At 44.3% G+C, this 14,502-nt stretch overlaps 1 protein-coding gene across 1 annotated transcript; it reads left to right on the top strand.

The window, feature by feature from the left end:
• The first annotated feature begins 12,088 nt into the window (after positions 1 to 12,088).
• Positions 12,089 to 14,056, top strand: LOC123426408. Its single transcript, XM_045110241.1, has 3 exons — positions 12,089 to 12,122; positions 12,196 to 12,483; positions 13,839 to 14,056. Exons 1-3 carry the CDS (start codon positions 12,089 to 12,091, stop codon positions 14,054 to 14,056), a joined length of 540 nt encoding a protein of 179 aa, XP_044966176.1.
• The last annotated feature ends 446 nt before the right edge of the window (positions 14,057 to 14,502 follow it).

The raw sequence follows: 14,502 nt of genomic DNA, 5'->3' as shown, positions 1-14,502 counted from the left end.
CGGAATGGCTAAAAAACAATATATTTTTTTGACTCGGGAGTACTGATGATGTGTTTCAAGAAAAAAGTGGTGTCATTAGAAAAGAAAAAGGTTTAGGGTTGAGCACATTATTCTATCTTCGAAGATCGACCCGGTACCCTCCCCAAAAAAAAGATCGACCCGGTCCAGCTAATTCATGAGCACAGCGACGTGGGAAGCATTATGTTGTGGTGTGTGTGCTTCCATCGGACAAAACAATGAAATTTTGAAACATGGACGCGGCGCCGGACCAGGCGTTGACGGCGGAGGCGGCGGTCGTGCTCTCCCCGAGCGGGCCGGTCAGGTAGCTGATGAAGTTGGAGGAGATGCCGTAGTACGCGAACCCCCGACCCCCCAACCCCCGACGCCACTGACCCCTGACCCCCGACGCCACTCACCCTCGACCCCCGACCCCCTACCCCGACCGTGACGCCACTGACCCCCAACTCCTGAGCCCGGACACCTCTTTGGCCTCTTGTTGACCGAAAAGACCCCAACCCCCGACGCTAGTGACCCTCAACCCCCGACGACACTGAGCCACATAGTTATGAGTTAGGTCACATAGTTATGTTAATTATAAAAACATCAAATTTGTGTTGATCGTGTGAATTTCAATGTGCAGTTGTTCGACGACCTCCGACAACACTCACCCTCGACCCCGACCCCCGACCCCGACCCCCGACGCCACTGACCCCCGATCCCCGACGCCCGACGCCACTGACCCTCGACCCCCGACCCCCGACCCCCGACAACACTCACCCTCGACCCCCGACCACCGACGCCACTGACCCCCGACCCCCGACGCCCGACGCCCCTGACCCTCGACCCCCGACCCCCGACAACACTCACCCTCGACCCCCGACCCCCTACCTCGACCCCCGACGCCACTGACCCCCGAGCCCCGACACCTCTTCGGCCTATTGTTGACCGAAAAGACCCCAATCCCCGACGCCAGTGACCTTCGACCCCCGATGACACTGACCCACATAGTTATGAGTTAGGTCATATAGTTATGTTAATTATAAAAACATCATATTTGTGTTGATCGGGTGAATTTCAATGTGCAGTTGTTCGACGACCTCCACGTGCGTTGGACGAGCTCCGCCCTTGCGTTGTTGGTGAGCACAAATGACTTCTCCTCCTACCCCCTTACTTTGCTCTGTCCCGGTCTTCGTGCCGATGAAACTTGCTAGCTATAGGTTTCTTCAATCAAGAGTATGCGTAACCAGTATGCGTCTCCCATTCGAAAGGGCGACATCTATAAATATGCATTTCTTTGCATATTTATAACCGCCATCCTTTCGAATTGTCCAACATTATCCATGGACAGCCCGAGTATGTGTAGATTGGGTTTGTTTTCCCGTATGCTGTGCTCCGGATCTGATGCGGAATTTCGTCAGTGCCTCCCCTGTTGTTCTCCGGGTACACATCCTCTCTGCTTATTGCCGAGATGTGTATCAGGAGAACAGCGGGGAGGTGCTGTCGAAATTCTGCGTCGCATCTGGAGCAGAGCATGGGAAAACGAACCCAGTCTACACATACTCGGGTGGGATTAGGACCTATCTTTACCTATTAGCGTGTAGGTTGCATGGACGTAATAAAACTGACAAACTTGATTAGCGTATGAATATAGATGATGAATTATATATTTATTTCTTGTGCCCCCATAGGTAGCTAGGCAACATGAGTGATCGTGCTTGGATGTACACTGGTCACCCTAGTCAGAAAGACATGACCCATGAATGGTTAACAAAAACCAGGGGGTTTGTGAGAGCCGCATTTGCAAATGGCCAGCATAAAACATGGTGCTCGTGATTCGGACGATGAGATGGAGGAATCTGCAAAGGCCTTCTATGAAATGCTTGAGTCTTCAAAACGTCCTCTCCACGAGCAGACTGAGCTTTGTCAGCTGGATGCCATCGCGCAAGTAATGGCTCTGAAGGCTCAATTCAACCTAGGCAGAGAATGCTACGACGCGATGATGACGATATTTGGACGCTTTCTACCCAAAGGCCATGTACTGCCTGCAAACCTGTACCAGTCAGAGAAAATCCTCCGTGTACTTAAGATGCTCTATGAGAAGATACATGCCTGTGAGAATGGATGTGCCTTATTTAGGCTTGAGTATGCGGCCTTGAACTATTGCCCCATTTGCAATTCTTCAAGGTATATTGTGGTAGACAACGACATGGGTGAGAAGAATCAGACCAAAATCCCCATTAGTGTTCTTCGATATCTGCCAATCGTACCAAGACTTCAACGTCTTTTCATGGTCGAAGAGACGGCCAGACAGATGACATGGCACAAATTGGGCAAAAGAACCGAACTAGATGCAGATGGGAACAAGATGCTGGTACACACTTCAAATGGTTTTGCGTGGAGGCACTTCGATGCATTACATAAGGATAAATCGGAAGATCCAAGTCAACCTAGAGTTGCCATCAGCATGGATGGGTCCAATGTGTATGGTATGACGGCAGCACAATACAGTTGTTGGCCTGTATTTGTCATTCCACTAAATTTGCCACCCGGAGAGATTATGAAAAGAAAGAACATTTTCCTGACGTTGATAATTCCAGGGCCCAACTATCCGGGGAAGAATATGAATGTGTACATGCAGCCGCTTAAGGATGAGTTGCAAGAAGCCTGGGATAATGGGATCAAGACCTACGACGCGGCTACCAAAACAAATTTCAAAATGCATGTGTGGTACATGTACTCGACGCATGATTATCCGGCGTTTGCGCTATTCGCTGGCTGGTGTGTGCATGGAAGGTTCCCGTGCACCACATGCAAGGCAACTCTTCAGTTCCGTTGGCTGCAGGCTGGTCGCAAGTATTCTTGCTTCGACATGCATAGACAGTTCCTGGATCCTCACCATAAGTTCAGAAAAGACAAGAAGAATTTCATCAAAGGTAGAGTTGTCAAAAACACTGCACCAGCTGCGTTGACAGGCCAACAGACCCTTGATCAGTTAAACGCTCTTGAGCCTGAACCTTTGCGTCCAGGATACTTCAAAGGGTATAATACGGAACACGCCTGGACTCACAAGTCATGCTTATGGGATCTCCCTTACTTCAAAGACCTCCTTTGCCCACACAACATTGACGTGATGCACACTGAAAAGAATATTGCGGAGGCCATTTTTGGTACATTGTTCGGCATAGAGGGGAAGTCAAAAGATAATCCTAAGGCTAGAATCGACCTGGAGGCTCTATGTGATAGACCGTTGCAAAACTTGCGACAACGGAAAGGAAAGCAAAGGATAGCGAAGCCAAAGGCATGGTTCAATCTTGAAAGGCCAGCTATGAGGGAAATGCTATTGTGGGTGAAAATGCGGTTGATGTTCCCCGATGGGTATGCTGCGAATCTAAAGAGGGGAGCGAGTCTTGAGAAATTGAAAATATTTGGGCTCAAGAGTCATGATTGGCACATATGGATTGAGCGGGTAATGCCGGTGATGTTGCGTGGCTTTATCCCTGAGGATGAATGGCTAGTACTGGCAGAGCTGAGCTATTTCTTCCGTTCTCTTTGTGCGAAAGAACTATCGCCTGGCGTGCTAGATGAAATGGAAGAGTTGGCGCCGGAGTTGGTCTACAAATTAGAAAAGATCTTTCCACCGGGCTTCTTTAATCCAATGCAACATTTGATTTTGCATCTCCCGACCGAGGCAAGAATGGGGGGGCCCGTTCAAAATCGATGGTGCTCCTCCTTCTCCTTCTCCTTCCTCCTACTTCCTCCTTCTCCTTCTTCTTCCTCCTTCTTCCTCCTTCTCCTTCTTCTTCTCCTTCTTCTTTTCTTCTTCTTCTCCTCTTCCTTCTTCTTCTCCTCCTCCTCCTCCTCCGCCTGCTCCTCCTCCTTATTTTACTTCTTCTTCTCTATCTCTTCTTCTACGTAGTTTAGACTCATCCAAGAAAGGCTAAATTGGCTAATTATCCTACGAAATGACATAATTAGCTTAGTTAGCTCCAAAGTGGCCTATTTAATAAAAAATGACCTATACTTAGCTAATTATCCTCGAAATGACATAATTAGCTCCAAAAAGGCATTCTTAGCCAATTTAGCCCGAAGAAGGGGACAAGAAGAGAAAAAGAGGAAAATGAAAGGAAGAGGAAAAATGAGGAGAAGAAGAAGGAGGAGAGGGAGGAGGAGAAGAAGAAGGAGAAGGAGAAGGAGCTCCTCCTTCTCCTTCTTCTTCCTCCTTCTTCCTCCTTCTCCTTCTCCTTCTTCTTCTCCTTCGCCTTCTTCCTTTCTTCTTCTTCTCCTCTTCCTTCTTCTTCTCCTCCTCCTCCTTCTCCTCCTTATTTTACTTCTTCTTCTCTATCTCTTCTTCTACGTAGCTTAGACTCATCCAAGAAAGGCTAAATTGGCTAATTATCCTACGAAATGAAATAATTAGCTTAGTTAGCTCCAAAATGGCCTATTTAATAAAAAATGACATATACTTAGCTAATTATCCTCGAAATGACATAATTAGCTCCAAAAAGGCATTCTTAGCCAATTTAGCCCGAAGAAGGGGACAAGAAGAGAAAAAGAGGAAAAATGAAAGGAAGGAAGAGGAAAAATGAGGAGAAGAAGAAGGAGGAGAGGGAGGAGGAGAAGAAGAAGGAGAAGAAGGAGAAGAAGGAGGAGAAGGAGAAGGAGCTCCTCCTTCTCCTTCTTCTTCCTCCTTCTTCCTCCTTCTCCTTCTCCTTCTTCTTCTCCTTCTCCTTCTTCTTTTCTTCTTCTTCTCCTCTTCCTTCTTCTTCTCCTCCTCCTGCTCCTCCTCCTCCTTATTTTACTTCTTCTTCTCTATCTCTTCTTCTATGTAGCTTAGACTTATCCAACAAAGGCTAAATTGGCTAATTATCCTACGAAATGACATAATTAGCTTAGTTAGCTCCAAAATGGCCTATTTAATAAAAAATGACCTATACTTAGCTAATTATCCTCGAAATGACATAATTAGCTCCAAAAAGGCATTCTTAGCCAATTTAGCCCGAAGAAGGGGACAAGAAGAGAAAAAGAGGAAAATGAAAGGAATGAAGAGGAAAAATGAGGAGAAGAAGAAGGAGGAGAGGGAGGAGGAGAAGAAGAAGGAGAAGAAGGAGAAGAAGGAGGAGAAGGAGAAGGAGCTCCTCCTTCTCCTTCTTCTTCCTCCTTCTCCTTCTCCTTCTTCTTCTCCTTCTCCTTCTTCTTTTCTTCTTCTTCTCCTCTTCCTTCTTCTTCTCCTCCTCCTCCTCCTCCTCCTTATTTTACTTCTTCTTCTCTATCTCTTCTTCTACGTAGCTTAGACTCATCCAAGAAAGGCTAAATTGGCTAATTATCCTACGAAATGACATAATTAGCTAAGTTAGCTCCAAAATGGACTATTTAATAAAAAATGACCTATACTTAGCTAATTATCCTCGAAATGACATAATTAGCTCCAAAAAGGCATTCTTAGCCAATTTAGCCCGAAGATGGGGACAAGAAGAGAAAAAGAGGAAAAATGAAAGCAAGGAAGAGGAAAAATGAGGAGAAGAAGAAGGAGGAGAGGGAGGAGGAGAAGAAGAAGGAGAAGAAGGAGGAGAAGGAGAAGGAGCTCCTCCTTCTCTTTCTTCCTCCTCCTTCTTCCTCCTTCTCCTTCTTCTTCTCCTTCTTCTTTTCTTCTTCTTCTCCTCTTCCTTCTTCTTCTCCTCCTCCTCCTCCTCCGCCTGCTCCTCCTCCTTATTTTACTTCTTCTTCTCTATCTCTTCTTCTACGTAGTTTAGACTCATCCAAGAAAGGCTAAATTGGCTAATTATCCTACGAAATGACATAATTAGCTTAGTTAGCTCTAAAATGGCCCATTTAATAAAAAATGACCTATACTTAGCTAATTATCCTCGAAATGACATAATTAGCTCCAAAAAAGCATTCTTAGCCAATTTAGCCCGAAGAAGGGGACAAGAAGAGAAAAAGAGGAAAATGAAAGGAAGGAAGAGGAAAAATGAGGAGAAGAAGAAGGAGGAGAGGGAGGAGGAGAAGAAGAAGGAGAAGGAGAAGGAGCTCCTCCTTCTCCTTCTTATTCCTCCTTCTTCCTCCTTCTCCTTCTCCTTCTTCTTCTCCTTCTCCTTCTTCTTTTCTTCTTCTTCTCCTCTTCCTTCTTCTTCTCCTCCTCCTCCTCCTCCTCCTTATTTTACTTCTTCTTCTCTATCTCTTCTTCTACGTAGCTTAGACTCATCCAAGAAAGGCTAAATTGGCTAATTATCCTACGAAATGACATAATTAGCTAAGTTAGCTCCAAAATGGCCTATTTAATAAAAAATGACCTATACTTAGCTAATTATCCTCGAAATGACATAATTAGCTCCAAAAAGGCATTCTTAGCCAATTTAGCCCGAAGATGGGGACAAGAAGAGAAAAAGAGGAAAAATGAAAGCAAGGAAGAGGAAAAATGAGGAGAAGAAGAAGGAGGAGAGGGAGGAGGAGAAGAAGAAGGAGAAGAAGGAGGAGAAGGAGAAGGAGCTCCTCCTTCTCCTTCTTCTTCCTCCTTCTTCCTCCTTCTCCTTCTTCTTCTCCTTCTTCTTTTCTTCTTCTTCTCCTCTTCCTTCTTCTTCTCCTCCTCCTCCTCCTCCGCCTGCTCCTCCTCCTTATTTTACTTCTTCTTCTCTATCTCTTCTTCTACGTAGTTTAGACTCATCCAAGAAAGGCTAAATTGGCTAATTATCCTACGAAATGACATAATTAGCTTAGTTAGCTCTAAAATGGCCCATTTAATAAAAAATGACCTATACTTAGCTAATTATCCTCGAAATGACATAATTAGCTCCAAAAAAGCATTCTTAGCCAATTTAGCCCGAAGAAGGGGACAAGAAGAGAAAAAGAGGAAAATGAAAGGAAGGAAGAGGAAAAATGAGGAGAAGAAGAAGGAGGAGAGGGAGGAGGAGAAGAAGAAGGAGAAGGAGAAGGAGCTCCTCCTTCTCCTTCTTATTCCTCCTTCTTCCTCCTTCTCCTTCTCCTTCTTCTTCTCCTTCTCCTTCTTCTTTTCTTCTTCTTCTCCTCTTCCTTCTTCTTCTCCTCCTCTTCCTCCTCCTCCTTATTTTACTTCTTCTTCTCTATCTCTTCTTCTACGTAGCTTAGACTCATCCAAGAAAGGCTAAATTGGCTAATTATCCTACGAAATGACATAATTAGCTAAGTTAGCTCCAAAATGGCCTATTTAATAAAAAATGACCTATACTTAGCTAATTATCCTCGAAATGACATAATTAGCTCCAAAAAGGCATTCTTAGCCAATTTAGCCCGAAGATGGGGACAAGAAGAGAAAAAGAGGAAAAATGAAAGCAAGGAAGAGGAAAAATGAGGAGAAGAAGAAGGAGGAGAGGGAGGAGGAGAAGAAGAAGGAGAAGAAGGAGGAGAAGGAGAAGGAGCTCCTCCTTCTCCTTCTTCTTCCTCCTTCTTCCTCCTCCTTCTTCTTCTTCTCCTTCTTCTTTTCTTCTTCTTCTCCTCTTCCTTCTTCTTCTCCTCCTCCTCCTCCTCCGCCTGCTCCTCCTCCTTATTTTACTTCTTCTTCTCTATCTCTTCTTCTACGTAGTTTAGACTCATCCAAGAAAGGCTAAATTGGCTAATCATCCTACGAAATGACATAATTAGCTTAGTTAGCTATAAAATGGCGTATTTAATAAAAATGACCTATACTCAGCTAATTATCCTCGAAATTACATAATTAGCTCCAAAAAGGCATTCTTAGCCAATTTAGCCCGAAGAAGGGGACAAGAAGAGAAAAACAGGAAAATGAAAGGAAGGAAGAGGAAAAATGAGGAGAAGAAGAAGGAGGAGAGGGAGGAGGAGAAGAAGAAGGAGAAGGAGAAGGAGCTCCTCCTTCTCCTTCTTCTTCCTCCTTCTTCCTCATTCTCCTTCTCCTTCTTCTTCTCCTTCTCCTTCTTCTTTTCTTCTTCTTCTCCTCTTCCTTCTTCTTCTCCTCCTCCTCCTCCTCCTCCTCCTCCTTATTTTACTTTTTATTCTCTATCTCTTCTTCTACGTAGCTTAGACTCATCCAAGAAAGGCTAAATTGGCTAATTATCCTACGAAATGACATAATTAGCTTAGTTAGCTCCAAAATGGCCTATTTAACAAAAAATGACCTATACTTAGCTAATTATCCTTGAAATGACATAATTAGCTCCAAAAAGGCATTCTTAGCCAATTTAGCCCGAAGAAGGGGACAAGAAGAGAAAAAGAGGAAAAATGACAGGAAGGAAGAAGAAAAATGAGGAGAAGAAGGAGGAGAGGGAGGAGGAGAAGAAGGAGAAGAAGGAGGAGAAGGAGAAGGAGCTCCTCCTTCTCCTTCTTCTTCCTCCTTCTTCCTCCTTCTCCTTCTCCTTCTTCTTCTCCTTCTCCTTCTTCTTTTCTTCTTCTTCTCCTCTTCCTTCTTCTTCTCCTCCTCCTCCTCCTCCTCCTCCTTATTTTACTTCTTCTTCTCTATCTCTTCTTCTACGTAGCTTAGACTTATCCAACAAAGGCTAAATTGGCTAATTATCCTCCGAAATGACATAATTAGCTTAGTTAGCTCCAAATGGCCTATTTAATAAAAAATGACCTATGCTTAGCTAATTATCCTCGGAATGACATAATTAGCTCCAAAAAGGCATCCTTAGCCAATTTAGCCCGAAGAAGGGGACAAGAAGAGAAAAAGAGGAAAACGAAAGGAAGGAATAGGAAAAATGAGGAGAAGAAGGAGGAGAGGGAGGAGGAGAAGAAGAAGGAGAAGGAGAAGGAGCTCCTCCTTCTCCTTCTTCTTCCTCCTTCTTCCTCCTTCTCCTTCTCCTTCTTCTTCTCCTTCTCCTTCTTATTTTCTTCTTCTTCTCCTCTTCCTTCTTCTTCTCCTCCTCCTCCTCCTCCTTATTTTACTTCTTCTTCTCTATCTCTTCTTCTACGTAGCTTAGACTCATCCAAGCAAGGCTAAATTGGCTAATTATCCTACGAAATGACATAATTAGCTTAGTTAGCTCCAAATTGGCCTATTTAATAAAAAATGACCTATACTTAGCTAATTGTCCTTGAAATGACATAATTAGCTCCAAAAAGGCATTCTTAGCCAATTTAGCCCGAAGAAGGGGACAAGAAGAGAAAAAGAGGAAAAATGGAAGGAAGGAAGAGGAAAAACGAGGAGAAGAAGAAGGAGGAGAGGGAGGAGGAGAAGAAGAAGGAGAAGAAGGAGAAGGAGGAGGAGAAGGAGAAGGAGCTCCTCCTTCTCCTTCTTCTTCCTCCTTCTTCCTCCATCTCCTTCTCCTTCTTCTTCTCCTTCTCCTTCTTCTTTTCTTCTTCTTCTCCTCTTCCTTCTTCTTGTCCTCCTCCTCCTCCTCCTTATTTTACTTCTTCTTCTCTATCTCTTCTTCTACGTAGCTTAGAATTATCCAACAAAGTCTAAATTGGCTAATTATCCTACGAAATGACATAATTACTTAGTTAGCTCCAAAATGGCCTATTTAATAAAAAATGACCTATACTTAGCTAATTATCTTTGAAATGACATAATTAGCTCCAAAAAGGCATTCTTAGCCAATTTAGCCCGAAGAAGGGGACAAGAAGTGAAAAAGAGGAAAATGAAAGGAAGGAAGAGGAAAAAGGAGAAGAAAGAGGAAAAATGAGAAGAAGGGGACAAAAGGATAAGAAGAAGAAGGAGAAGAAGGAGAAGAAGAAGGAGAAGGAGCTCCCTTCTCCTTCTTCTTCTCCTTCTTCTCCTTCTTCTTCTCCTTCTTCTCCTTCTTCTTCTTCTCCTCTTCCTTCTCCTTCTCCTCCTCCTCCTCCTCCTTTTTCTTCTTCTTCTCCTCTCCCTTCTCCTTCTCCTCCTCCTCCTCCTTCTTTTACTTCTACTTCTCTTTCTCTTCTCCTATAGTTAGCTAGGGTTCCACCTAAATGACATAATTAGCTTAGTTAGCTCCTAAATGGTCTATACTTAGCTAATTTCTCTCCGAAATAACCTATATATACACTACTTCATCTAGTATTATTTTTCTAACTTTCTTATTTGTCATTTTGCAGATTACCTTCACTTCACGGGAAGCTTGGTTGATGGAATGCTTGAAGATGATTTCTTGTACCATGGGTTGTATTGAAACTATTCTAGTATATGAATATATGAAACTTTGTATGCACGTGGATGAGACTGGTGTAATATATGGTTTGGTACGGATGTAACTTGCATAATATGTATGCACTATGGATGAGAGTTATTTTAATATGGTTATGAGTACGGAAAGAAATTTATTTATGTCAAATATATATATATATATCCTGATTATTGTTAAAAATGCTGGATATAAAAAAATAAAATAAAAAAGGGGCTGGTTCCCCTCTTTGCCGTCTGCCAACACATGGTAAAGGGGGGGAGGCACATGGCAAAGGGGGAATCTGCCCCCTCTCTCTCCCCTCTTTGCCGTCTGCCAACACATGGCAAAGGGGGGAAGGCACATGGCAAAGGGGGAATCTACCCCCTCTCTCTCCCCTCTTTGCCATCAGCCCCCACATGGCAAAGGGGGGAAGGCACATGGCAAAGGGGGAATCTGCCCCCTCTCTCTCCCCTCTTTGCCGTCTGCCCTCACATGGCAAAGGGGGGGAGGCACATGGCAAAGGGGGAATCTGCCCCCTCTGTCTCCCCTCTTTGCCGTCTGCCCCCACATGGCAAAGGGGGGAAGGCAGACGGCAAAGGGGGAATCTGCCCCCTCTCTCTCCCCTCTTTGCCGTCAGCCCCCACATGGCAAAGGGGGGAAGGCAGACGGCAAAGAGAGGAGGCCTGCCGTTAACACTTAACGGGGACGTTGCAATATATGCCGTCCCATTTATTTTCCGTCTGCCCCCTCATGGCAAAGATTCTTTGCCGTCCGCTTTGTGAAAGCAGACGGCAAAGAGCCTCTTCACCGGATTTTTTTTACCGTCTACTTTGCCATGAGGGGGCAGACGGCAAAGCCTTTGCCGTCCGTGGTTGCCCCCTTTGCCGTCCGCCTTGCCCTCATGAGGTGTCTAAGAGGGTCCAAACCGTAGAAACGTTTGACCATCTTGTATAGGTGTCGACAAGGCCACAAATGGAAAATGAATTTTACGTCCAAAGAAAATGAAAACTCCCTTTAGCAACATTGTTTGCCATTCCTAGATGCACCCGTGTGCAAAATTGTTTGACCAGTTTCCTTCCGATTTCATCTGATTTCCTTCTGATTCGACAAAAAACTCTTTAAATGGCAAAAATACCTTCAAAGATCAAAATTGAATAAGTTGGTTATCGTCCATTAAATGTGGTATTTTTGAGTGAAACATTTAGTGATGTCATTTGGGAAAATATTTTTGGTACATGTTTCACAAACCCCTTCTATTTTTAGCACTTCAAATTATGTTAGATAGCACGTTTCTCTAACCAATCAGGACGAACAATCCCTCTCCCTCGGATCACACCACTGCACGCCATCTCAGCCGTTCACGCGATACGTATCCAACGTCTCTCACCCACTGCAGGCCATCTCAGCCGTTCACGCGATACATGTAGATTGGTTTCCTAGTGACACATGAATCCACGGTACTACGAGATACGTTCGAATCGAAAAAGATTCCACGGGTCGTATGCTACACATGAATATCCTTTCCCAAAATCAATATCTGCTTGCCGTTCCCGTACATGTGCATCATGATTTTTTTTCTTTTAAAGGGAAATGTGCATAAACAAACTTGGTATGCATCTGTCTATGTAGATGTGAAATCTTGAACCAATCAGGACGCAGAAAAACTCTTCCCACGGATCACGCCTTGTAGCCAATCTGAGCCATCCATGTCTTACCGATCTGACGTCTCTCATTCACCTCTCTTGGAATAATTGGAATGGGAAAAAAAGAAAGCCCCCTTCTCCCCCGCGATCTCTGTGTGTCTCTCTCTCCCCTCAAGCGACTCGATTCCGGTGAGTTGAGGCGGCTCTCGCCGGCGCGCAACTCATTACTACCCGGGCTCTCGTCGCGCCTCTCTTTACTCCCATCCCATCAGATGCATCTCCTGCGCCCTCCAGTGCTCGCCCGCAACACTCACCCATGGCTAGGGTTTCGGCCGCCACCCCTAGCTTCGTCGGGATCTGCTACATCCGGCGATGGCGAGGCGAGAGGTGGCCAGATCTGGCACAGGTAAGCCCCTCCCCTCCTTCTTCACGCAATATCTCTTCCCCATCTCACCTTCTCTTATGTTCCCTTTTGGCAGGTCACCATGGTTGTCGATGGAATGACAACGATGGCAGGAGGGGTGAACCTCCATGCGACGGGCCGCCTCCATGGAGATGGAGCTCCTTCTCCATCACGTCCAGCGAGACTCGCCTCGTCGCTCCATGGCCTCGTCTCGCCGCCGCTTGGAGTGTCTGCCGCCGTCACCGCCTGTTGGCCCTCACTAGGAAGGAGATGACAAATTCGGCGAGGCACGACCGCGGCGGAGGAGTGCCACCGGCCAGCGCGTGCGAATCTACATTTGCGGCATCATCCTCGTATACAAGAGGTGAGCAACTCCCTTCGTTCTTTCCCCCTTGCGTGGGTCTCTGAATCCGTGGGTTAAGAGGTGGGATACATTGCCAACATGAACAAAAACAATAAAGACCCAAGCTTCTCAGTAATGCTAAAATGATTCAGCTTTGGGTAAATGTTTTGTTATATTTTTCACTATTTTCAAGTTAACTAGTATTGTTCAAGTCATGCAAAAATCGTAAGATATAACTTTCTTAGCTTTTCCATGCATGGGCACTAGAAGTTTGTTTTTATTATTTCCACAAACATGAAAAGCAATTTTCTTCTCTGTATATGTATGCATATTACACTCTCCAAGAGCGGAAGCCAGGGCCAACTCTCGTGCTATCCACCTCATCACCTTTTTACTGTATCACTAAAGAAAAACAAACCAAGAATGGTAGAAAAGAGATCGAGATGGGAAATGACCTAACCAGGAAGTAGAGACCGTGGTGAAGTGAGTAGAGACCATACGTTGATATGCATCATCTTAGCTATAATTCCATGTAGTTGAAGTGAGTGTTCACTTTTGCCTAATCTATTTGTTATATGAAGATAAGTTTCTACACATTCTTATGAACCATATATTCTCACGTGAATAGAAACCTTGGCTCTGTTCAAACTCTCCTTTCTCCATCCGATCACTGCACTTCTTTGATCATTGCTCACCATCTTTTCGTTGTGATGGGCTTCCTGTGGGTTATTGAGCATTTACAACCCTGTGTTTCCGTGCGAGTAGAAGTCCCTGCATACTCTGCAATGTCGAACTCGTCTATTTGGGGGTTCATATTCCACAAAAATAGTTTAAATATAACACCAGTTTGTACCATGTATATTCTTGGGTGCTTAGATTTAGTAGTAGAACTGGAGATTCCTACATAATACAAATGATGTGTGGATTTTCCTCTTGAAACCACTTACGTGTAATAATGTCTATGGAATGTACATTACCAGTAAGAATTTTTACTGATCCTGTAACTCCTACTACATTACATTACTCAGTAAGACTGTCACCTCTCTGTTAATATAGACCTATTAGCTAGCTCTGCCTCTTCTGCTTTATGATTGAATGCTCTTGTGTTGTAGTTCTGTAGCCTGTTGTATTTTTCTTTTAAATGACAGTCATTTGGACTGCGTACGCACGTTAACAATTGCCCCAGGAATATTAGTACGCACAATCACATATGTGGCTCTATGTAACCATAGAGCCTATTCACCTGGTATATTTATTGTGTTCTTCTGATTTCACAAGATTGAAAGAACTCAACATTGAGTTAATTAATCATGTTATTGGGTACTGAAAATGTTTCTTGTATTAGTGTGTTAGTATGCTTGCTTGTTGCTTTTTAGAAATGAAGTGTTTGTCTCGAGAAGTAATTTCCTGCTCTGCGTACACTTTAGATGACTCTCCTAGAAGCACGGCGGGGGTAGCCAGAACAAGAGCGCACAGGGACACGGACGTGCAGAAGAGTGGTGGTTGGTTTGGGTTCATCTTCGATGCCATGGAGGTCATGCTCAAGGTAAGAGTGCATGCACTGGAGCCGCAGCTAGCGACTTTGTGTGGGTAGAAGAGTGCCATTAGATTATGCAAGTTCCTGGTAAGTTTGAAAGACGCTTGTGGTGCGAGCACTTTGAAACTTACTAGAACTTAGGTGCTCCATTTCGGGGCTACCTCCACATGGAGATAGGTGTCTTGTGAGGCCATGATACAACTCTCCTACTTAGTGTGCATTTCTTAGGCTTCTTGTTTTCATTGACATTAATCCTGAATTATAGAATTTGGGGTTTCTGGGATCTTAGCAGTGGTTACAAGTGTAACATTTGTTAACTTTGGGAGGCCGAATTTATGATGCTATCTGAAATTAGCCTTACAGATTCTTAAGAGCGCGTCCCTGCCACTAGTAGTATATAACTTAGTTAGCTGCTGCAGTGCTGCTAGTGGGTTTAGCTACTCTACTACCAGGTTTATCTGAATATAGACGTACCATTACATAATACTGCTGCTAGTTAATTC

This window comes from Hordeum vulgare, chromosome 2H (genome assembly GCF_904849725.1).
Source record: "Hordeum vulgare subsp. vulgare chromosome 2H, MorexV3_pseudomolecules_assembly, whole genome shotgun sequence".
NCBI lineage: Eukaryota > Viridiplantae > Streptophyta > Magnoliopsida > Poales > Poaceae > Hordeum > Hordeum vulgare.
The sequence above is the reverse complement of the archived record's forward strand: the minus strand, read 5'-3'. Positions and strand labels throughout refer to the sequence as shown.